At 39.2% G+C, this 23,455-nt stretch overlaps 1 protein-coding gene across 1 annotated transcript in view; it reads right to left on the bottom strand.

Annotated features, from left to right (window-relative positions):
- Window positions 1–23,455, bottom strand: part of LOC127943301 (inactive tyrosine-protein kinase 7) — a 40,298-nt gene that overhangs the window by 9,414 nt on the left and 7,429 nt on the right. The window contains exons 2-13 of the mRNA XM_052539650.1: window positions 16,176–16,472; window positions 14,936–15,038; window positions 11,010–11,194; window positions 10,777–10,924; window positions 10,378–10,508; window positions 9,478–9,744; window positions 3,238–3,374; window positions 2,892–3,027; window positions 2,581–2,700; window positions 1,638–1,787; window positions 1,355–1,499; window positions 1,128–1,255 (exon numbers count right to left, since the gene is read on the bottom strand). Coding sequence (XP_052395610.1) covers window positions 1,128–1,255; window positions 1,355–1,499; window positions 1,638–1,787; window positions 2,581–2,700; window positions 2,892–3,027; window positions 3,238–3,374; window positions 9,478–9,744; window positions 10,378–10,508; window positions 10,777–10,924; window positions 11,010–11,194; window positions 14,936–15,038; window positions 16,176–16,472 — 1,947 coding nt within the window. The remainder of the gene's footprint in view (window positions 1–1,127; window positions 1,256–1,354; window positions 1,500–1,637; window positions 1,788–2,580; window positions 2,701–2,891; window positions 3,028–3,237; window positions 3,375–9,477; window positions 9,745–10,377; window positions 10,509–10,776; window positions 10,925–11,009; window positions 11,195–14,935; window positions 15,039–16,175; window positions 16,473–23,455) is intronic.

Raw genomic sequence — 23,455 nt, 5'->3', positions numbered from 1 at the left:
TTGTAAACCTAGAAGTTAGCATTACTCTGGTTGCCTTATTTTGCCATTTGCTTTTGAAATAAAGCGCAGAAAATAAGATTGGTTAACGACAAAATTCTTAAGACTTAATATAACAAATATATTAAATATCTTGATCTTGTGTTAACCACGGACCTTATGTTCAGGCAATTAACCAAAAACATATATTTTAAAACCACCACTGACTTCAGAGACGAAAGAGAAGTTGGTCATGCGGATTTGTCACTGCTGGGTTTGAAAGTGACTTCTATGTGAGCTGTGCTTCATACATCACTACACTATTGACCACAGACAGATTAGCCTTGTTTGTCTGCAACAATATTGTTAATGTGACCTTTATATTGCTGTGCGTGTCAGCTTGGATGGGTGAAATGCACAAATTCCAAGTATGGGACACTATATTTATCCACACAGTCGCTTTCACTACACTTTGTAACTTTACTTTGCAACTTTACTTCCTGTTTGATGTCTTCACAGATAAATTTGCTGTGTTGCGGAAAAACTGTTTGGAATATCAAAGAGTTTCCACGTGTTAACTTTAGTTTTGTTATATTTGCATACTTGTTCACTGCAGAAGTTCAAAAAAGAAAAGTTTTGTCTAAATTAAAAACTGCAGACAGGCAATAGGGCTGACCTTGAAAGTTGGCATTCAAGATAATTTAATTGAGCTGTCACATGAAACAATCACACCAAGACATAACCCATCAGATCCAATCATATCACAATGGAGGCACTGCCTCCTCTCATGTGACGTTCCTCCGTTCCCTCAAAGTCACGCATTGGGGTCTCTGTTAATAGTCAATGGGCTTGTAACGTTACCTGAGGGTGTTGCTGTGGACAGCGTTACTTTAGAAAAACAAGTGATTTATACACTTTTTAATGTTATACTTTGTAATATGGGCGGTTTTATTTTTGTAATACAATTTTTTTTCCCTCATCCAATATTTTGAGGACACACTGCCTCCCTTGCCTCCTCGGAGGAAACGCCCCGGTTGAGAACCTCCTTAATCAGTGGACCAAATATTACAACAATCCAGGTTTAGGGGCTGCAAAAAGACACTCATCCAGAAAAGAAAACTAATGGATTCGGTACTTAAAAAATGACGCACCAACAACATAGAGCTCTGCCGAAGTGTGTGCTATGTTACAGCTGTTTCCTGCGATGCAGGTGTAGCTTCCCGTGTCCTCCATGCTGACGTCATGAACCACCAGAGAACCGTTGGGCATCTTCTGGAACCTGAATTACAAATAAACCAGAGTTTTTCTCTCAAATCTTCCAATGAACCCGCTTCAGTTTGGACTCAAAATTGTGATGTATGTGACCATTTGGTTTTACCTGCTCTTGTCTGCCTCCAGAAATTTGTCTTTTTTCTTCCATTGGATGAAGGGAGGAGGGTCTCCAGTGGCCTGACAGTGAAGCACTGCGGTGTGTCCCTGATATACTGTCGTATTCTCCGGCTTAAGCTTAAACACCACATAAACTAAAGAATGGGAGTAGAAAGAAAAGAAATACAGATACAGAATGTCAAGGTCCAACACTAATTCAACTCTGTCTTGAAGAGTCTTGTGCATATGGATCAAGCAAAGCCATCAGAAACCAATGTTTTTCTCCCCAGTACCTGCGACAGTGAGCTGGACCACGGCTCTGATCTCTCCCTGCTGGCTGTTGGAGGCGACGCAGGTGTAGTTCCCAGCATCTGCCCGCGTCACTGTGCTGAAGGACAGTGTGCCCCCCTTCTGCTCCACCCACACAGGGACATCGCTGCCGTCTGCATGCGTGCAAAGAGACACACACACATTCACCAAATCAACTTAACTTTCTGTAAAGCTGCTTTGCAATGATTTGTAATGTAAAAAGCGATATACAAATAAACTTGAATTGAATTATGATATTCTGATAAAGTAAAAAAAAAAGTAATGCATAAAAGAACATGTATTTAGGAAATGGATAGGGTAAAATTATCGAGCATTGAGCAAATCACTAGTCTGGCTTTACCGCTGCTTTTCTCTAAGCACAGTAGAAACCCATCAGGAAGTTTGTAAAAGTTGATAGTGAAGCTTAGTAAATTCAGCTTTTCACTTCTGGCGATTATATTTAGGCTACAAAATTCATAAACGTTTTGCTCAATTGTGGAGATTATTTTCATGAACAAAACTTTTAACACTCTACTAAAAGCCTGTTTATAGAGTCTTTTATAAAATGTTATTATTATTTTTTTTTTTATCAAATCCAAACTCTTGAGTTTTTGGAATATCAAAGTTTGCACAAGTTCCAAAAAGTAAACTTGACAATATGGCTGATCTTGAAAGTTGGCTTTCAGGATCATTTAATTGAGTTAAGAGTTTAATTATTCAGCATAGCAAGCATTTAAGATCTTGTGATTTCTGACTGATAAAATACAAAGCTTTAATAACGTTTGACAGGAATAGTCTCAAGTGTCATGTGACCAAAATTTGAGGAATAGCCAAAGAATGCTACAGGAATTTGGAAACCACATTCAATGCATGTAACATCTGTTGGGCTCAAATTCCCAAATGGTAGTCAGTAGGTCTGTGGCAGACCTGCCCTGATCCAGCGGACGGTCGGGGGCTGTCTGCCCTTGGCCGAACACTGCAGAAGTCCGTCCTTGTTGAGCTCCAGGCACTGGTAGGCCTGCGGCGTCGGTGTGAACTTCAGACGCTCTGAAACAGATACCACAACAGTGAATGCTTGGTGAGAAGTGCTCTGCAACACACAGCCTCGAGTGGCTTTTATATATAGGCATTATCTCAGGCACCTTGACATCCAGACAATGGCATCAGCCATTTGAAAACCCACTATGAAGCAGCAGTTAAATTTAGAAATAAAACAGCACACAACAAATGTTCCTCACCGAGCACATATACCCGCGCCTGGGCATGAAGTTTTCCCGCCTGTGTTTTGCTCTCACAGCTGTAAATGTGGCCGTCGTACACCTCCACGTTATTTATACGCAGCGTTCCGTTAGAGAAGAGCTTGAAGCGAACGTCCTTTATGGAAAAGAGAGAGCGTGTGACAACATGATTACTCCATTAATGATAACTTCAGGATCTACTGTGCAGCAGAGGATCATCTTTCCCCGGTAGAAAAATCACCACATCTTCGTTTTCAGAGACCTCAAAAGGTTCCTCTCGCCTCAGGACGCAGTTAGAGATTGTGTTGCGAATATGATATCAGCATGACATCACTGTCCCACTCACCTCGCCGCTGATTGGCTGCATGTTGCGGTACCATGTGACCTCGGGTTCAGGTGTGGCGCGTGCGTGGCAGTGCAGGTATCCAGCGCGCCCCTCCTCCAGATTACTGTCCACAGGTTTCTGGATCCACTCCGGTTTGGCTGGATGTTTAGGATCACAACAGCAATAATGGACAAGAGTGTAAAAGACATTACAGTTTCACAGCAGAAATTGTTACTTGTTTCTTTAGCCACTTTCACACAAAATTCTGGATAATACACTGGTAATGTATCCCGGCAGTGGTTCCCGGATCATTCGATTTTGGTTCATTCACACTCCCAGTGATTTCCCGGATCTGTGCGTGCATTCACACACAACCCGTAAAGGTCCCGTAATGACACATGACATCAGCATCGAAAGTCGAAAACGTTAAACGTTAGGCACATTAACACTAACTTGAACTGCGAACAATCTCAGTTTCAGCGCAGATAGTGAGGAACGAACGTCGCGAACGTTGATCTGCCTTCAAAACACCTGGTAAAAGAGTCACCCAATAACGTGTGTCATCACTAAGACACACCCTTTACGGCATTGGTTCCAGCTTTTGTTCACACAGAACTCGTTCCGGGACTGAACCCTGCAATGTAACCGGAAATGAACCTGGATTCAATCCCGGGATGTCTTTATGTTCACACAGAAGGGAATCCGGCAATTTTCCGGGATCAACGTGCAGTGTGAAAAGGGCTTTTGAGGGAAGTCAGTTCACTTAGCAATACCCAGCTCCTATTATTTTTGCAGGTAAATCTAACTTAGATTGATATATAATGCTAGCATGCTTCAGGACATTGCTGGCAAGTTTTACCACATTGCTAGCATGATTTTAGACTCTGCTAGCATGTAGCTCATTAAAATGATTTAGATATTGCATGCCATTGTGATATGGATATTGTGATATTTACATCTGTGATATTTCAATAATTTCAAAGTATGCTGCAGCCATACAGTACAGTACTGAATTGGACAGGAAGGACAAATTAAGAATGACTGGTTACGGTACAACAGGACAGTGCGGTGCAGACTGATCTCAATAAAATAGGCCAGATTAATTTCAAAAGTAGGTCAAAAGTGCAATATATTAATAATAACATTAATACTACTGCTGTTTCTCTCCTTTAATTTTTCCATTAAACATTTTGACACCAAGGCTACTGCTCTGAAACCCTGTTGCATCACACTAAAAATCACAGCTAAAAAAAAAAAAAAAAATGGTTACTTCAGCTGACAAGTCTCTAAGGGAAGTTGTTAGACTGAGAATAGTAACGTATTTAAAACCCTGACTTTCTTACTGTTATAGATCACCTACAGGACTTTAATTCATACAGTATGGGTCATAATTAGTAGTGATTGACCGATATATATTTTGTATAACCGATACCGATACCAATTATCTGCATGCTTATGTGCCTGATGGCCGATATGCGGAACCAATTATAACAGTTATAAAGTAAATAAATGACTGTGTGAAGTAAGAACATACTTCACTTTGGTTTTTCCTCTTTCAGTCATGTTTTTTAAAAGTAAAAAAAAAACATCAACAGAAACAACACTAATATTAGCAAAATGCAAAATAATTGTAGAATGTCTAATGTTTTCAAATGGAGAAAATAAAGGACAGGAGTCATATCAACTTCATTTTAAACTACAGTTTTAGTAGGCTTATAAGCTGTTCAATAGCTACAGAGTCAAGAATAATTAACTGGATAATGTTAATTCACTGAATAATATTCTCTGGAATATAACAAACAAAACATCGTATTTTATTGCATTTTCTCAACTGGAATGTTATATCAAAATTATTAATAATGTTTTTGTCCTTCTAGATTATGAAATTCCTACTGACAGTGCTGTTTATCTATGCAGTTAGTATTTATGCACAGAACTATACTCCAATTGCAATCGCTTGCGGCGATAATTAATAATGAATTTTCAAAAAGTTGTATTTATTTAGATGTTTATTAGCAAAATAATGGTAATAAATTAAATTAATACAATTTAGGGTGTTTTACACAAGTGAATCTTTAAAAGTTACATGCAGTGGCTGAGCTGGAGCATTTCCTGTGTATAAACCACATCAACCGCTGAGTGAACAGCAATATGAAAGTGGCAACACAATATGTTACAAATAAAATAAGGTTGGTAGTATTCAAATACAAAAACCCAATAATTAGGGAAAATAACACTGCATAGTGTTTACTGTATAAATTAAATATAGATCTTTATCACAGCTGTTTTGTTCTCTAATGATCATTAATGATAACAGCAGTATTTATATGCTGCCGTCTCTTTAAGAACTGATGCACGGATCTGATGATAAACTTCACATTCCATTTCTTTCTCAGCTGTTTTCATTCCGTTGTGACATAACTGACTGCATATACATGAATGATTGTCGAGATGAGTATTTTGTCATAATTTTATTTCTATAGGTGCTGGTCATATAATTAGAATATCATCAAAAAGTTGGTTTATTTCATTAATTCCATTCAAAAAGTGAAACTTGTATATTATATTCATTCATTACACACAGACTGATATATTTCAAATGTTTATTTTAATTTTGATGATTATAACTGACAACTAAGGATAATCCCAAATTCAGTATCTCAGAAAATGTGAAAATAACTTAATACCAATACAAAGAAAGGATTTTTAGAAATTTTGGCCGACTGAAAAGTATGAACATGAAAAGTATGAGCATGTACAGCACTCAATACTTAGTTGGGCTCCTTTTGCCTGAATTACTGCAGTAATGCTGCGTGGTATGGGGTCGATCAGTCTGTGGCACTGCTCAGGTGTTATCAGAGTAGTAGTAGTAGTAGTAGTAGCCCTTTATTGTCACTAGTCACAAGTACCAGCGAAATTAGCCATCAACCTGTCCATACATACATAACATACATACAATGGGGTAGACAGAACAGGAAGACAGGGAATTGAGGAAGAAATACAACATAACAGCATAACAGAGCCCAGGTTGCTCTGATAGCGGCCTTCAGCTCTTCTGCATTGTTGGGTCTGGCATATCACATCTTCCTCTTCAAAATCTGTCTATGGAGTTAAGGTCAGGTGAGTTTGCTGGCCGATTAAGAACAGGGATACCATGCTCCTTAAACCAGGTGCTGGTAGATTTGGCACTGTGTGCAGGTGCCAAGTCCTTTTGGAAAATGAAATCTGCATCTCCATAAAGTTGGTCAGCAGCAGGAAGTATGAAGTGCTCTAAAACTTCCTGGTATATAGCTGCGTTGACCTTGGACCTCAGAAAACACAGTGGACCAACACCAGCAGATAACATGACACCCCAAAACATCACACTGACTGTGGAAACTTTACACTGGACCTCAAGAAACGTGGATTGTGCACCTCTCCTCTCTTTCTCCAGACTCTGGGACCCTGATTTCCAAAGGAAATGCTCAATTTACTTTAATCAGAGAACATAACTGTGGAGCACTCAGCAGCAGTCCAGTCCTTTCTGAAGCGAGACGCTTCTGACACTGTCTGTTGTTCAAGAGTGGCTTGACACAAGGAATGTGAAGCTGAAACCCATGTCTTGCATACGTCTATGTGTAGTGGTTCTTGAAACACTGACTCCAGCTGCAGTCCACTCTTTGTGAATCTCCCCCACATTTTTGAATGGGTTTTGTTTCTCAATCCTCTCCAGGGTGCGGTTATCCCTATTGCTTGTACTATTTTTTTCTACCACATCTTTTCCTTCCCTTCTCCTCTCTATTAATGTGCTTGGACACAGAGCTCTGTGAACAGCCAGCCTCTTTAGCAATGACCTTTTGGGTCTTACCCTACAGGTGTCAATGGTCGTCTTTTGGACAACTGTCAAGTCAGCAGTCTTCCCCATGATTGTGTAGCCTACAGAACTAGACTGAGAGATCATTTAAAGGCTTTGCAGGTTTTTTGAGTTAATTAGCTGATTAGAGTGTGGCACCAGGTGTCTTCAATATTGAACCTTTTCACAATATTCACAATTTGAAATATATCAGTCTGTGTGTAATGAATGCATATAATATACAAGTTTCACTTTTTGAATGGAATTAGTAAAATAAAACAACTTTTTGATGATATTCTAATTATATGACCAGCACCTGTATGTGTGTGTTCAGAGGATTCAGAAGAGGAATGAGTGTGCGGCTGTGTGCCTAGAGGACAGAGCGCGAGTAATGAATCAAGTTAGCCTTTTTTCACTGAAAATGTTTGAAATTCAATTGCGTGTGTAATTATGAACAAATTATAAACTTATACTCTATTATGGTTAAATTTTGCAATAAATCTGCAGATCACATGCATGCCAAACCATGGGGCTTGGTCCGTACAGATCACGGATCAACTATGATCCATTTAATTAACCTTTAGTATATTATAGTAAAGTACCAGTCAAAGGTTTGGAAACTTTCTCATTCATGTACACAAGCATTTGACTGGACTATATATAGAATACAGTATATAAATAAAATATTTTTGCTGTGATCACTCAGATGTGGAGATCAAACATTTTTAATGACGTGACAGAGATATGGAGGCAGGGCATTTAACAATAAACTTTACTATCCAAAATGAGTCTGACATCAGTGCACACAAGAGTAATGTTGAAGTTTATTATTTTTTTTTGTTAAATTTAATTCCATTAAACTTTATTCCATTGAAATTTAAATAGTCTAACTTATTGTCAAATGATTTGGTTCCATAAAGCAAACACTGACCAATAGGAATGTAATGATATTGCCACTCTCTCACATACTAATATCTGACTTTTTTAAATTAATTTTTTTACAGTTAGTAGCCATCCTTCCTTTCTCTCCGACTTTATGACAGCTGTACCTTTGACAGTTTGAAGAACAGATAGCAGAACATAATCTAAAATTGTTTAAAGTATTAAAATAACTAAATTAAAAGTTAAAATCACTGAATTAAAAAGAAAAATAGATAAAGAAAATGACTATTTTAACTGGTATAAGAAACACACATTAACTCATATGAGCTTAGTATTTAGTACTGTACTAGCTTACATTTGATTTACCCATTACAATAGGTACTGTTATCATAAAAATACACATATGTAGGTTTAAAATTTCTGCAAAAGGCACATTTAATGTCCAACAACAAATATTTTAGCAATATGTATATTTTATTCAGAATTATTACTCAACTATTCGATTGCGTTCAGTCGGTTTAGTGCAAACACGCACAGCAGTGCTCGTTGCTCTCGCGTACCTCGCCCACTCCTGACAGCAAATGCCTTGACAAAGGAGAATTGCTCACTAACACAGATTTAGACAGATTTGTGAACAATATTTGAGAGTAATAGGACTTTTGTGTACATAGAAAAAGTCTTAGATCTTAGAGTTCAGCTCATGAAAAATGGGGGCAAAAACAAAAGTGTTGTGTTTATAATTTTGTTCAGTGTAAAATATGTCACAGATAATTGGTCACTTTCTAAAAAATAAAAATATAGTGCATCCACTAATAATTATATATTAATATAGTTTTTTACCAATGCAAATGCATCAGAAACAATGCATTGCGATACAAATGCAACACTTTTTAAACAGAAGCATTGCATCATTAACTTTTTATGCCAATGCACCGAGCGAATCGGGGAATCATCCCAGTCGTTCAAAGTTTCAAAGGTTTTCCATAGACTTAAGCTTTAAAGGGTTTAATCAAAGTAAAAAACAATGGCATGTGTTCTGCTGGACAAACTAAGTAGTTACACCATTTCAATCATTTTATCTGTGTTACATGTTCTGTAAAAAAAAAATATTTTAATTTTTTTTAGTATAGGCAGTATTATCGCCAATACCGATATATCGGCAACATGCTCATATTGGCCAATAATATCAGCAAAATGATATCTGGGTCGGGCTCTAGTCATAATGAAGGGAAATGGAATGAGAGACATTTCATTAGAGGACAATAAGGCCGAAACACATGCTACTGGAGGAGTGTGCAAATTAAATGCTTCTGGGAACACAAGCTTTTTTTTTTGCATTGTTCTGAAATGTGTTACATCCGTGTTGCATTCTAAGTATTAGCATAAACTCCAGACAGAAAAGCCTTTCAGTCATAGCAGAAGACTGAACAACTAAGCAAATAAGTTACTTCATAGATATTTGGAGGAATCTCTGTCACTGCCTTGAGCACACGTTATGCACCACAGGACATGCACTTGCATTCACACATTTCTGGCCGAAGACTTACTTGCGACAGTGACAGCTAACTCTTGTGTCCTCTGTCCAGCCTTGTTTTGTGCAAAACAGGTGTAGGTTCCTGAATCTTCACCACGAGTAGGGCTGAAAATCAGGTTTAGTCCGTCCTGGTACACTCGGCCCTCGGCTGGAACTCGCTGTCCCGCATGTTCCCACCAAACCTCTGGCTTGGGGTGTCCGTGGGGCGCCCGACATGTCACCTGCTCCAGAGAGTCTGCAGGGAACACTCGGGACTGTTTAGGCATCATGTCCTCGATTTCTGAGGAGAAAAGGTGACAAGAAACAGGTTTGAGAGTGAAGCGTGGAAGCGTGGAATGTGAGGTATCTGAGAAGGGCTCCAAACAGTCCATTCTTCACTCTAAACAATGACACTTGAGCTGTGTAAGCTGCTCTGTCCTGTAAAAGCACCCAAGCAGATGCTGTAAACAGAAAGTGATTAGATGAGCTTCACCGCAGATAATCACTCAGTAAATCGACTTCATCAGGAGCCCAGAGTTCACCCGTCAGTGATACCCACACCAGACCTCGATTCAGACAGTAAGAGTGAGATGCAGTGCAATCTTTGTTAGGGTTGAACAGAAGGGAATTTAACAATTCTTAGTCTGCTTCCATATTCACTTAATGATTTTATACCTCAATGAATCCATTTAAGACTCCATGAACAGGAGCTTTGTGGATTTTAATTCATATCTTTAAGGTTTAAGTTGATTTATATGCAGGTAGCGTACTAAAGATTGACAAAATACTTTGTGATGAAATGTACTCTTTGTATTCATACTGGTTTCATTACATTTTGAAAAACCTTTCAAGACTAGGTTAAAGAAAACAAAGTAAAAGTAGCTCCTACATCACTGCATGTCTAACTGCACATGAACAGGTCTGAGATTGTTACCTGCAATTCGCAGTGAGGCCTCGAGAGACACGGGGGGGCCACGGGGCCCTTTAGCCATACATTTATACAGGCCGGTGTTTCTCTGCTTCACCTGAGTGATGTACAGGGATCCATTGCTCAGGATGAAGATGCTGTAGAAAAGATAGAGGTCAATGGTAAAATGTGTGCTAATTCGCAGGTTAAAGATAACTTTAAATGAATTTGTCACTAAAAGATACATTTCTGATAGAGCAAATGAAAGAGATTTTAACTTCCAAAATCCAACTGTTCGGTCCTCAGTTAAGTCACATGATGCTAACGTTGCAATATTCAAATCGCACAAATGAAACTCTTTCGAACTTTATAAAGAAGTGCACTCATTTCTTGTAATTACACTCGAACTGAATTAAAGGTTAGTACCGGCTCTTGTTGAGCACCAGCTCGTTCTCATAGTACCACTCAACGGTAGGCTGTGGTTCAGCCGTGAACTGACAGTGGAAAAGTGCTTCTTCGTTCCTCATTACAACCAAATCTTCTGGCTTCACCACCGGTTGAGGGAAACTCTTATCTACAGAGAGACCGAGACCATTTATTACGTAACAGGAACATAAGACTTGATTACCAAAGAAACACAATAGTACAAACACACAAACCTATGATGTTGAGGGTGAAGTTGTCACTGCTGCAGACACTGCCCACTGTATTTTTGGCACAGCAGTAGTAGGCCCCGTTGTCGTCAGGACTGACATTTGGCAGTGTAAGCGTTCTGTTTTTGTTGTTGATTTTGTAGTTCTTCTCTGATAGTGGTGTTCCATCTTTGTGCCAGCGACTGGTTGGCCTGTAGAGTCAAGAGCAGGGTTACTATAGCAGAGAAAACTGTATGAAAGCTTTCTTTAGATCAGGGGCCTGCAGAGTTTAGCTCAGGGCCCTCAAGGTCCAGTTTTCCTCCAACTCTGATCAAACTCACCTACCTGTAACTTTCTAGTGATCCTGAAGACCTTGATTAGCTGGATCAGGAGTGTTTGATTAGGGTTGGAGCTGAACTCTGCAGGAAAGTAGGCGTTTCTCAATGTCAAGGATACTTCCTTGGCAGGACTGATCCTTCCAAGTCACTTTCTTTAGAGGCTAGGCGAGACTCCTCTTTAGCATTCGGAGAACACGTAAATGATACAGGCTAGCAAGTGCACGTAATTGCGTCATTACGTCAGTGAAAAAGTCCGTTTGAATAACGCTGTGAATTTTATCATTAAATTACTTGGACAACTTAACTAGTTATTTATAAAAGAAATGCCGATGACGCAACCAATTGTTAAATGACAGGTCCGGTTCAGTTAACCATTTGTATTTGTATAATTTACAATATCAATATGGTAGTAATTTGTACTGGCATTTAAACGTCAAACTTTACTTATATTTACTACAGTTATAACAAATGTTTGGTAACGTAAATAAAAACTGTTAACGCTCCGACTACATTAACGTTCAACATTTTTTAACTAACGTTAGATAGCAAAGCTGTGCGCATAGGATTGTGGGTGATTTGAGAGCGCGAAGGATACACATATGCATCCTTTCCTGTGTATGGCATATTCTTTGAACGAAGGACTCAGTCCTTGGTTTAAATTCAGAGGATCCTCGACATTGGAACAGTCCTTCGAGGGATGTCGATGACGTAGCATCCTCGAAATACTAGCTTCATTGGATCCTTCCTTGACATTGAGAAACACCTCTGATCTCGAAGGGGCCAGAGTTGCCCACCGCTGTTTTATCCTAATCAAACAAACCTGAACTAGCTAATCAAGGTGCTAAGGGTTACTTGAAAATAACAGGAAGGTGTGTTGGAGCAGAGTTGGACCTGAAGTCTTCAGGAAAGTAGGGTTGGCTACTTAAGATTACATAAATCTCTAGATTATAGTGTGCTCCAATTAGTCAAAGATGCTCTGATTAATTTCTAACTTGCAGTCTCCATCAAGAAAGGTACAGCAACAATGACCAACAACCAATGAATCAGTGAGGGGGCAAAAAGCCACAAGTGGATTGCAAATCAGTGCAAAGATGATCACAATCCCTTTCTCCATACAATTTGTTGGTACGTTGTCAAAAATCGTTGCTATATGAATAAGTATGTAAGCACAGAATTTGGGAATATTAGAGTTATTCGGGAGATGTGAGTGTTTGTTCAACGCATTGCAAGTGTATGTGTTGTTATTCGGGTAGCTAGATAAAAATTACATAGCCCTTAAGCAAAAGATGTCAAAACCTGCTTGTGGAGAGCCACTGTCCTGCAGAATTTATCTGCAACCTGTCCCCAACACACCAGCCTGGAAGTTTCTAGTAATCTGGAATGACTTGATTAGCTCATTCATATATGATTAATTAGGACTGGATCTGAACTTTGCAGTATAGTGACCATTCAGGAGCAGAGTTGGGCACCCATGCCTTAAACAGAAAGTGTAAGTCCATTATTTACATTTCACTCTGGCACAGACATCAGCATAGTCCAATGCTTTCCTAGTCCATAGTCCAAAATTACCCCATACTTGTCCACAGACAAAAGCAAAAAGGTCCATTACGTATCCATCTAGAGCTTGGGTGTCCAAACCTGTTTCTGGAGGACCACTGTCCTGAACCAGCTAATTAAAGTCTTCAGGCTCACTAGGAACTTCCAGACTAGTGTGTTGAAGCTGGCTGGAGCTAAAATCTGCAGCACGTGGGTCTCCGGGGAGAAGGATTGGACACCACTGATCTAGAGTATACTATTTTGTGACAGACAGAGCAAAATCTGGAATGTGAAGTATACAGTCTTGTTCAAAATAATAGCAGTACAATGTGACTAACCAGAATAATCAAGGTTTTTAGTATATTTTTTATTGCTACGTGGCAAACAAGTTACCAGTAGGTTCAGTAGTTTGTCAGAAAACAAACAAGACCCAGCATTCATGATATGCACGCTCTTAAGGCTGTGCAATTGGGCAATTAGTTGAAAGGGGTGTGTTCAAAAAAATAGCAGTGTCTACCTTTGACTGTACAAACTCAAAACTATTTTGTACAAACATTTTTTTTTTTCTGGGATTTAGCAATCCTGTGAATCACTAAACTAATATTTAGTTGTATGACCACAGTTTTTTAAAACTGCTTGACATCTGTGTGGCATGGAGTCAACCAGCTTGTGGCACCTCTCAGCTGTTATTCCACTCCATGATTCTTTAACAACATTCCACAATTCATTCACATTTCTTGGTTTTGCTTCAGAAACAGCATTTTTGATATCACCCCACAAGTTCTCAATTGGATTAAGGTCTGGAGATTGGGCTGGCCACTCCATAACATTAATTTTGTTGGTTTGGAACCAAGACTTTGCCCGTTTACTAGTGTGTTTTGGGTCATTGTCTTGTTGAAACAACCATTTCAAGGGCATGTCCTCTTCAGCATAGGGCAACATGACCTCTTCAAGTATTTTAACATATGCAAACTGATCCATGATCCCTGGTATGCGATAAATAGGCCCAACACCATAGTAGGAGAAACATGCCCATATCATGATGCTTGCACCTCCATGCTTCACTGTCTTCACTGTGTACTGTGGCTTGAATTCAGAGTTTGGGGGTCGTCTCACAAACTGCCTGTGGCCCTTGGACCCAAAAAGAACAACTTTACTCTCATCAGTCCACAAAATGTTCCTCCATTTCTCTTTAGGCCAGTTGATGTGTTCTTTGGCAAATTGTAACCTCTTCTGCACATGCCTTTTTTTTAACAGAGGGACTTTGCGGGGGATTCTTGAAAATAGATTAGCTTCACACAGACGTCTTCTAACTGTCACAGTACTTACAGGTAACTCCAGACTGTCTTTGATCATCCTGGAGGTGATCATTGGCTGAGCCTTTGCCATTCTGGTTATTCTTCTATCCATTTTGATGGTTGTCTTCCGTTTTCTTCCACGTCTCTCTGGTTTTGCTCTCCATTTTAAGGCATTGGAGATCATTTTAGCTGAACAGCCTATCATTTTTTGCACCTCTTTATAGGTTTTCCCCTCTCAAATCAACTTTTTAATCAAAGTACGCTGTTCTTCTGAACAATGTCTTGAACGACCCATTTTCCTCAGCTTTCAAATGCATGTTCAACAAGTGTTGGCTTCATCCTTAAATAGGGGCCACCTGATTCACACCTGTTTCTTCACAAAATTGATGACCTCAGTGATTGAATGCCACACTGCTATTTTTTTGAACACACCCCTTTCAACTAATTCAACTAATTGCCCAATTGCACAGCCTTAAGAGCGTGCATATCATGAATGCTGGGTCTCATTTGTTTTCTGAGAATCTACTGAACCTACTGGTAACTTGTTTGCCACGTAGCAATAAAAAAATATACGAAAAACCTTGATTATTCTGGTTAGTCACATTGTACTGCTATTATTTTGAACAAGACTGTACCTTGACCTTCATGACAAGAACACAAGGTGCTTTGCATTATGAACTGCAATACTCAATGAGGTGAAAATGAGCTGGTGTAGCTAAATGCACCCAATCCATAGCATGCTTCTTATCGAAGGCTAGGAATCAGACATGCGATTCCTCACCGTGGGTGTCCGTCTATGTTGCACCGTAGTACCACTTGAGAGGAGCTCTGAATCTCTGCCTCTGATTCTGGACTCTTCAGACTCACCATGCCACTTTCCAACCCTGTAAGACAGACATGTTAAAGACTAACAGTTTGATGATCAGGAGATGGCTTGTTGAACCCCCTTGTTGAAACCCTCTGCGCTCATTGTCAAAAACAAACTCCCCCATTCACAATCTGGTCATGCTTTGTGCCCACCGCAAAAATAGGCCACTCGGTTCAGCTGACCTTAACTTTTATCTGACACAAGCAGCCGGACACTGCATTTCAACCTATTAATCTTGGCATTGGGCAGAAAGGAGTGCTTTGTCTGGCTTCCACTGCTGGCTCAAAATAACCTTCTCTCACGCGGGCGTTGTTTAGCTTGCTGTAGTCGCAATGGGGGTAAAGTTGGTTAGGAAGAGCCAATGGGCTAGAGGTTGACTGATTGATCGGCCAGCCAATTAATCAGACAATTTTTGGCATTTTTAAATAAATCTGCATTGGTCGATTGTGCTGCAAATTAGGCTGATTTATAGGCAGGTGCACTGGCAGCTAAGCGTTGTTGTGGTCCTCCCTCTGAGGAGTTCTCACACTCTGCAGCAGAGCCTTGTTCACACACAGCTTCAGCTAATGGCAAAGGCAACACAGCCCATCTCGAAAGTGGAATTGCATTTACCCTATTACAATTGATGCCGGAAAGTTATCATATTCATAGGTGCAACAAGTCATTCGCAAGTGAAAGTAAAAACACGTTCAATTCAGACAAAACTTCTGGGCCGATTATAACATGCACGTTAACTTTCCTTATGAAATGTGTGTGTAGGTCTGACAATATCCTCCACGACGTTTTCACTTAAGCAGTTAGGAGCAGCAGGCTGAGTAATATGTGTGAAATCTTTTATTTTTGTTATCACTATAGCCATTTGACTTATAGCAGTGTCCGGTGTTTCCTATAAATCAAGTTATTTGTGACGGCTCATCACTATATCAAAACTGACTGCCACAAATAGGTTTTCCAAAAGGATTGTATTTTGTTGAATAAAATGAGTGCTTCACGCTTCAAAATTAAATGCAGTTTTATATTGTTTTGCCCTGATTTCTAAATATCGGCATCAGAATCGGCCAGTGAAAAACCCATATTGATCAACCTCTAGCAAACACCAGGAGTTTGACTTGTTCAGACTCAAAGAGAGGGGATATTTTGAGCCTACACTCACATTTGATGTTGAATGAGGCTTCCCCAGTTTGGTATTCTTCACCAGTGCTGTTCTTTGAAGCAAAGCACTGGAAGTGTCCCGAGTCAAGCGTTCGGTCTATGGCGGTGAATTTCAGGTTGCCTCCTTCCAGGAATCGTCTCTCTGAATTAGTGACCTTCTCACCGTTGTGTTTCCAGGAGTAGATGACACCTTGAGGGTCATTTACTTCACACCGCAGAATGGCACTGCGCCCATGCAAGGCATCCTGGGATTTTGGCTCTTTGGTGAAAGAGAATGAGGCGGCTTGCACCAGGATCACTGTTAGGAGAAGAAACAAAAGCACAGGCATGAGGAAAGATACCCTAAAGATCTAATCTAGCAGATTAGTGCCAGTGCTTACAGGTCCAGACGGACAACTTGTGATCTTGATTAGTAAAATGCTGAAATGCAGGTGAAGGAATGTAGCTTTGAGAAAAAGCAGAACACCCCCTCACGCCTCCCTCAGACTCTCAGTTCGTTCTTTGTTTTCATCCAGCTGGAACCAAGGCCAGGTGCCCAGGTGTGCTTCAGACAGACAGACCCAGCCCCACTAGACGAGACGAGAAAACTTTTATCGCTGACCAGTCTCTCAGACTCAAACAATAAACTTAACCATTATGTATTTGAGTAAAACTATTGGCACTGGCTTCTTTAGATTAAAGTGTGGCTATAGCATGAAAAAAGACCTGAATTGTATTCTACTGAAATACAGTTTACTGAAGTTAAGCATGCAAGATGAGTACATGAATACCTGTATGATACATCATGGACCAAGAGTGCAAAAAGTGGTAATTAACATTACCTTAATTCATTTGGACAACATTATTTCATAGTGTGGATTGCTAGGATGTTATAATGAGTTGCTAATGAGAGCTTGTGTTGGAAGTTCCTATGTGCTTGCATGATGATGTTGAAGGTTGCCAGGATGTTGCTATTAGGTTGATAATGTGTTTTTAGAGGGGGAATGCAGTTTTTGGATGATGTAGTCAGATATTATGGTATTTATTTATAAAAATGTTGCCCAGGTCTATCACAAACAAATAGTTGGCTATATTGAGGCTGATCAGTTGCAGGACTAAATTAAATTAAATTAAATTAATGCATTTAACAGACGCTTTTATCCAAAGCGACTTACAGTGCATTCAAGCTATCAATTTTTACTTATCATGTGTTCCCAGGGAATCGAACCCCCAACCTAGCACTTGATGGCGCGGTGCTTTACCAATTGAGCTACAGGAACACTAGTAGCAATATAATTGAATGAAACCTTTCATAGCCAAAAAACTTACTACAGAATCAATCAACAAAGGCTGTTCAGAAGTACATTGAGCACATAGCTTATTTAACATAAAGAGTACCCAGTTCCTGGGTTATATAAAATCAGATGCAACTGATTGGTTTAGTCAGGGAGACACTTGTGAACAATACTAAGGTTCATGCTTGCTTGCTGACAAAAACACCAGAAAAGATCTTCAAACGCAAATGATCGTTTTATATCACTGCTGTAAAAACAGCATTCCAGCGTGCCAACTTTTACATCTAAACATGAAAGAGGCGGCCTTGTGAATGACAGGCATCTACAGGGTCTAATCTTTGGCGCCTCTGCCCTTTCTCTACCCCACTGAGCGAGGCTCTGAAGACTGTCCATTCAGGCAGACAGACAGACAGTAGTCAGTCCCGCTCCAGCGAGCACAGCTCGTGCTGGGAGAGGACCAGCATGCACTGGGAATGGGAAATGAAGCCCAGATTCCCCACCGAGCAGAGTAAAACACGCTCAATAGACAGCTGATATCAGTGACTGAGTTTGACCCATAAAGAGCTGTTTCATGAGTGTAGCTGAACGTTTGAGGAGGTAAAGAAAGGTCGCACCTGTCGGGACCAAGATAACTTGTCTTTAATTCACTTTGGCATGATGTCAATGTCACATCAGCCTATTAAACCCAGTTTTTCACATCCATCTGCTGCTGTCATCTCCACCTGCACCTGTGTCAGTAGATTAAGCTTGAGACCTGGTCATGCATTGATCTTTAGGTCCAGGTGTAGCCTACTCAATTTCATTAGTGATGTTCAAAATGTTGCACAGTTTTATATGGTCAGCATACTCTGTGTCTTGGGTTCCTCTCCCATCAGCAGAGCTGGGTAGTGACTGATTACATGGATTACGTCAAATTAAGATCTGAGATTTTAAGGTAAGAGGTTACGTCAAATTAAGCACCCCTGAGATTTTAAGGTAAGAAGTTAATAATTAAGTAACACATGACATGCAGCTAAACAAATAGTTCAGCTTTTTTACTAAGTGTTTTATTTTGATTGTTGTTTCTTAAATGATTTACTTTCATTTGATATTTTTATGTTTTAATTGTTAGAGTTTCATTAAACTTACAAACCCACTGCAATTTCTCAATGAACCCGAGTTTTTAATGGACTTTATGGTGTTAATAACAGCGAATGCATTTTCTTGCTCTTTGTATTTCTATATCACTTTCGTACAAGATTATCATATTTCAATCAGTGTGACTAAGTGTGATTGAGTTTTGTCAAAACTATTTAAAAAGTAGTCATTTAATTTGTAATGATTGACAGACACCAAACAATATAAGACAAATATTTGTAGTCTTTACCAATGGCTAAGAAATCTTTTGTGTTTTTTATTTATGTGGTTATGATTACGCCAGCAAAGCATGCACACCCACAGAACTCTTGACAAAAGCTAATCACCAAAAACTACATGTAAACGGTCTCATTGTTTCCCCTCATGCAGACAGCAGTCATTACGTCTGTATTCTGAGGTCAGAAGCATGTCGGTACAAGCAAGTCTCCAGGATACAAGATCTTCTTACTTTCTCCATGAGCCTGACACTATGAGATCTCTATTGTCCTTAAACAGCTAAATCGTTCAGCTTCTCCAGACATTATACATAACAGCTGACGTTTACTAGCTTTGTGGAGAACTACCTTACTACTACAGCATTACAGAAATATCCTGAACTCAATGCAAGTTCATCTCTATGGACAACATTCAAGACATTCATTACGATAGATTTCATCTTGTCCCTCAGTTACAGTCGAAGCCTTTGGGGTAAGGGTACTTGAAGGGTTCAAAGCATTCACTGGAGAAGACTTTTGTTTAGATGCTTTTTTTCTAATGAACTGCGTTTTAAAATTCATTCCTACGCAAGCTCTCATTCCATCCACTCCAATACTTTTTTTTTTAAATAAACTGTTGTTTGCTTTTACAAACTGAAGGCCACAGCAAAGTAGCCTAGAGCCAGGCACTGATGTGTTCCTCCATCTGTAGCAGCTCAGTCCTGCCACAAAGCCTCACCAATACACAGGAAAACAAACCACTAACACAAATAAACACATATATCCCTCCTTATGCACATTCTCCCATCTCAGGCCTGGTCAGAGAAACAGTCTATCTGCGGCTCTGCGTGACCAGAAGACCTTGTCCGTTCGCTCTTGTATGACCATAAGGCAGAATTAAGTCACCACTCAACACCAGCCACACAGCTGCGCTGACCATCACTACACAATCCCACTGACCGTGACCGGCCACAATCAAACGCTTTAAATAACACAGGATAAAGAAACTCCAAATGTAGATTACAGTACAAGTGCATGGTTAAAACGATGGGAAGATATCTACAGTTCAAACCACAAGAGACTCACACTGTGTCTACGCTGGATTATTATAGTTAACTGAAGTATATTAAAATATCAAAAAAGAAAAAAAAAGTAATAATTATTATTGTTTTATTTTATTTAGTTGAAACTAAAACTGACACTAATGACAAATGCATAACAAAATTAAAAAAATTTCAACAAATTTACATTTCTAAACTTTTAATCAAAGTCAGGTTATGATTACTAGTGTACCGGATACGATACTTTTATTTTATTATTATTATTATTATATAATATCAAGGTTGATTAGGGTCCAAAAACAACAGTAATTAATTAGGAGACAAAAGGGACCACTTGTTAGTTTGTGATAAAAAAACAACAACAAAAGAATCATATTTATGACACAATACCTGATATATAATTTTTTGGCCAAATCATGCAGCCATACTTGACTCATAAAATCATTCTGACAATTAGTAAAATATATTTTATTTTTTAATGTTACTTAAGCTTAAACTTTAGCTCAAATTTATGCAAATGAGCATTGATATGAGGCATAAATTATCCAATGGGAGTGCAGACAGTGACCAAACCGAAAGCACAATGATTTTACAGCGATTGCAGAGAGGTTTAACTCACAAACAGGATCTGTGCACAATTCTGACATTCTCTGGTAAAAGACGGCAAATGAAACCTAGAGCACTACACTGTTCAGGTAAGCGCTAATAATCAAATCAGCCAAACAAAAATGGGACAGAAGACACTCGATGAGAGAGGTTACATGCCAAAAACTGACCATTTATTTTAAAAGCAGAACTCTCATCAAAATACATTTTTATTTGTAATAAGCATCAATTCATGTCTAAATAAGGGTGTCCAGGGTTTTAAATGAAACCATTTATCCATGTTGTGTTTATTTGCTGACAATTATTTAAGTTCTCAAAAGCCAAAACACCAATACCCACATGACTTTCATTGGCCCTGATGAGAACAGGATGTTTTGGGGCAGGAGCGCTAGCCTGGCTGAAGCTACTCTCCACTTCCTGGATTCCTGTGGAGGAATTTGAATTTTTTGGGGACAAAGATTCCATTCATGCCATCTCTACAACTAACAAGCCAGGAGAGAACCAGGAGAGGAACCTGATTGGTTGAAGAACATATAAACTTATGCACATATTAGGCTTGCTCACAAAACCTCTCCAAAGAGCACGGGTTGTGCTCCAACACTATCAAACTCTGTTCAAACTGGCTTCCTTCAACACACAAACCTCAAGATACTGGATGGACCTAGACATTCGGCAGCAACAGTCAGTTTCGGACAACTTTGTAGACATAAAACATACACTAGCCTACCTTAAGAACCAAAATCTCAGCAAATGTCAGTCAACCTCGCAAGCATAAATAAAAACCCCAAAATGGTAACTGTAGTTAAACCATGGCAGCCACAAATGGACCATGGTTTTGCAAACTAACCACAGTGTAACCATGGTGTCTGTAGTAAAACTACACTTTTACTATATTAAAACCACGGTTCATTTTTGTACCACCTTCACAATGGGCCTTTAATGCGGCGATCGTCTCAGAGCTGAACTTTATAAGTTGCTTCTGCGGTCGAACTCCAGTAGCTATGCTGGAAAATCAGAAAACCACTAATCAGCCAGTATCAGAGTCATGACGGCTTTTCCAATTAAACAAGTGAGGGATAATGTACAGTCATCAACACTAAATAAACACTGTCCCACAGTTCAGCCGAACGCGCCATTTTCGGATCACAATAAAGTACTCCAGAGAGACCCGAGGGAGTCGAATTTCCATTCTAGACACCAATTCTGTCTCAACGCTGGGTAGATTCCTTACAAACGGAAATCCATTACTGATTACAGATTACATGATGAAAACTGTAGTTAGTAATGCAGTCCGGGTTATTCAATTTAGGTCATGCATTCTGACTATTTTTTGATTAAACTTACTAATAAAAGTACATTAATAATATAAAAAAGCAAGGAAAAAATATGTAACCATGTAATCCATAAAAATGAACTTTAATTTGATTCTAAACATTATAAATGTAATATAATCTAATAACGAGTACTTGACTTGAGTCTGATTACGTAAGGCGCAACTAAAAGCACAGCCGGTATGCTAGGGAGGGTGAGTTTGAAAGAGCCGTTGATTTATGAGTACTACATATGAAACAAAGCCCATTAGGGTGGTGGACTGAGACCGTACGGTAATTTTAGACACGCCACCCACAGATGTTGAGACAGTAAAGTAGAGGAGCGACACATGAAGAGAGCCACCTGATGAACTCCACCTGTCCTCTTAAAACACAAGCCCTTTAATTGGGTTGTTAATCTGAGCTGAAAGCATGAGAACGGCCCGTTTGGAAACGTGAGCGCTGAGGGTCAGCCCACGAAAAATAACAGGGGAAAGAAACGGACACTTAAAATTCATGAGATAATGTTTTAGACTTTTTCGCTGACACTGAAGCAAAAATGTTGCGAGGTGCAGTGGTCACATACTCATATAATTCACATATTATATACAGTTGCATCGCGTGAAGCAGGATTTTGTACCAAAAAGGTTTCATTGTAGCCACATAAACAGAAAACAAAGCAGTTTGCACGAGCAGCTTGAACTCTTCAGGAAATCTGCTAAACTACTGACTGAAATGACCTGAAATGTGACGTGACTTTGATTGTCAAAGTTTGGTGAAATGTCAACACCCCTTTAGACGTAAAATAAAATGACATGTAATTGAGCAATAAGTTAGTTAATATCTGATAACAGCATGAATTGTGCCCTATCCAAATCCCAAGAGAAAACACCCTATTTAACAAGTTGGTGACTTCATATGAATTTATATGATTTGATAGAGCTAATAATAAAGGTGCACCTCACCCCTAAACTTAACCCTCTGTAAGCCATAAACATATGACAATCGACAAATTCGCAACCAATTTACCAAAACATAGAATACTGTCATTCTGGATAAATTGAGAATCAGGATTTTTGTTTCAAATAGAGATCACGATTCTCCTGCCATTCTGACCTCTATATACAGTATGATTCAATGTCTCGTTCTCAAATACTTCACTTGTCTCATTACTGAATGAAGCAGTGCTTTCGACAAATCCCTTGAATGAATGATTCAATGACTAAAACACTTTTTAATAGTCACTTGTCGCCACCTATGAAAACAAACTTGTTAAACAATGCAATCAACACAAACCGAATTTGAAGCGCCAATTACTTTCAAAAGGTTTTATCTTTTAATGAATAATCGTGCATCTGTTATGTGGTCAGAAGATCTAGAAACTGCCACTGGCTGATAGTTATACCTCAAATAATGGCCAAATAACATCTAATAAACAAATAAACAATGGTCTATCAGTAAAATAAATGAATTATGTTTTTAATATGTACATATTTTCCTATCAATAGTCACAGAATTGATGAAAAGGAACATTTTAGCAGTGATCACAAACATCTAACCACAAGATCTAGCTTCAGGCATAACTAGTATTTGGCGTTTAGTGGTTTCTCTCCATGAGGGAAACTAGACGCCAATGCCTGTTAGCCCTAAAACGTCCCGCCTTTGACCCCAAAGCAGGGAGATCTGCAAGACGCTCCAT

This window comes from Carassius gibelio, chromosome A22, assembly GCF_023724105.1.
Source record: "Carassius gibelio isolate Cgi1373 ecotype wild population from Czech Republic chromosome A22, carGib1.2-hapl.c, whole genome shotgun sequence".
Taxonomy (NCBI): Eukaryota; Metazoa; Chordata; class Actinopteri; order Cypriniformes; family Cyprinidae; genus Carassius; species Carassius gibelio.
Note: the sequence above shows the minus strand (reverse complement) of the source record. Positions and strands in the feature narration are given on the sequence as shown.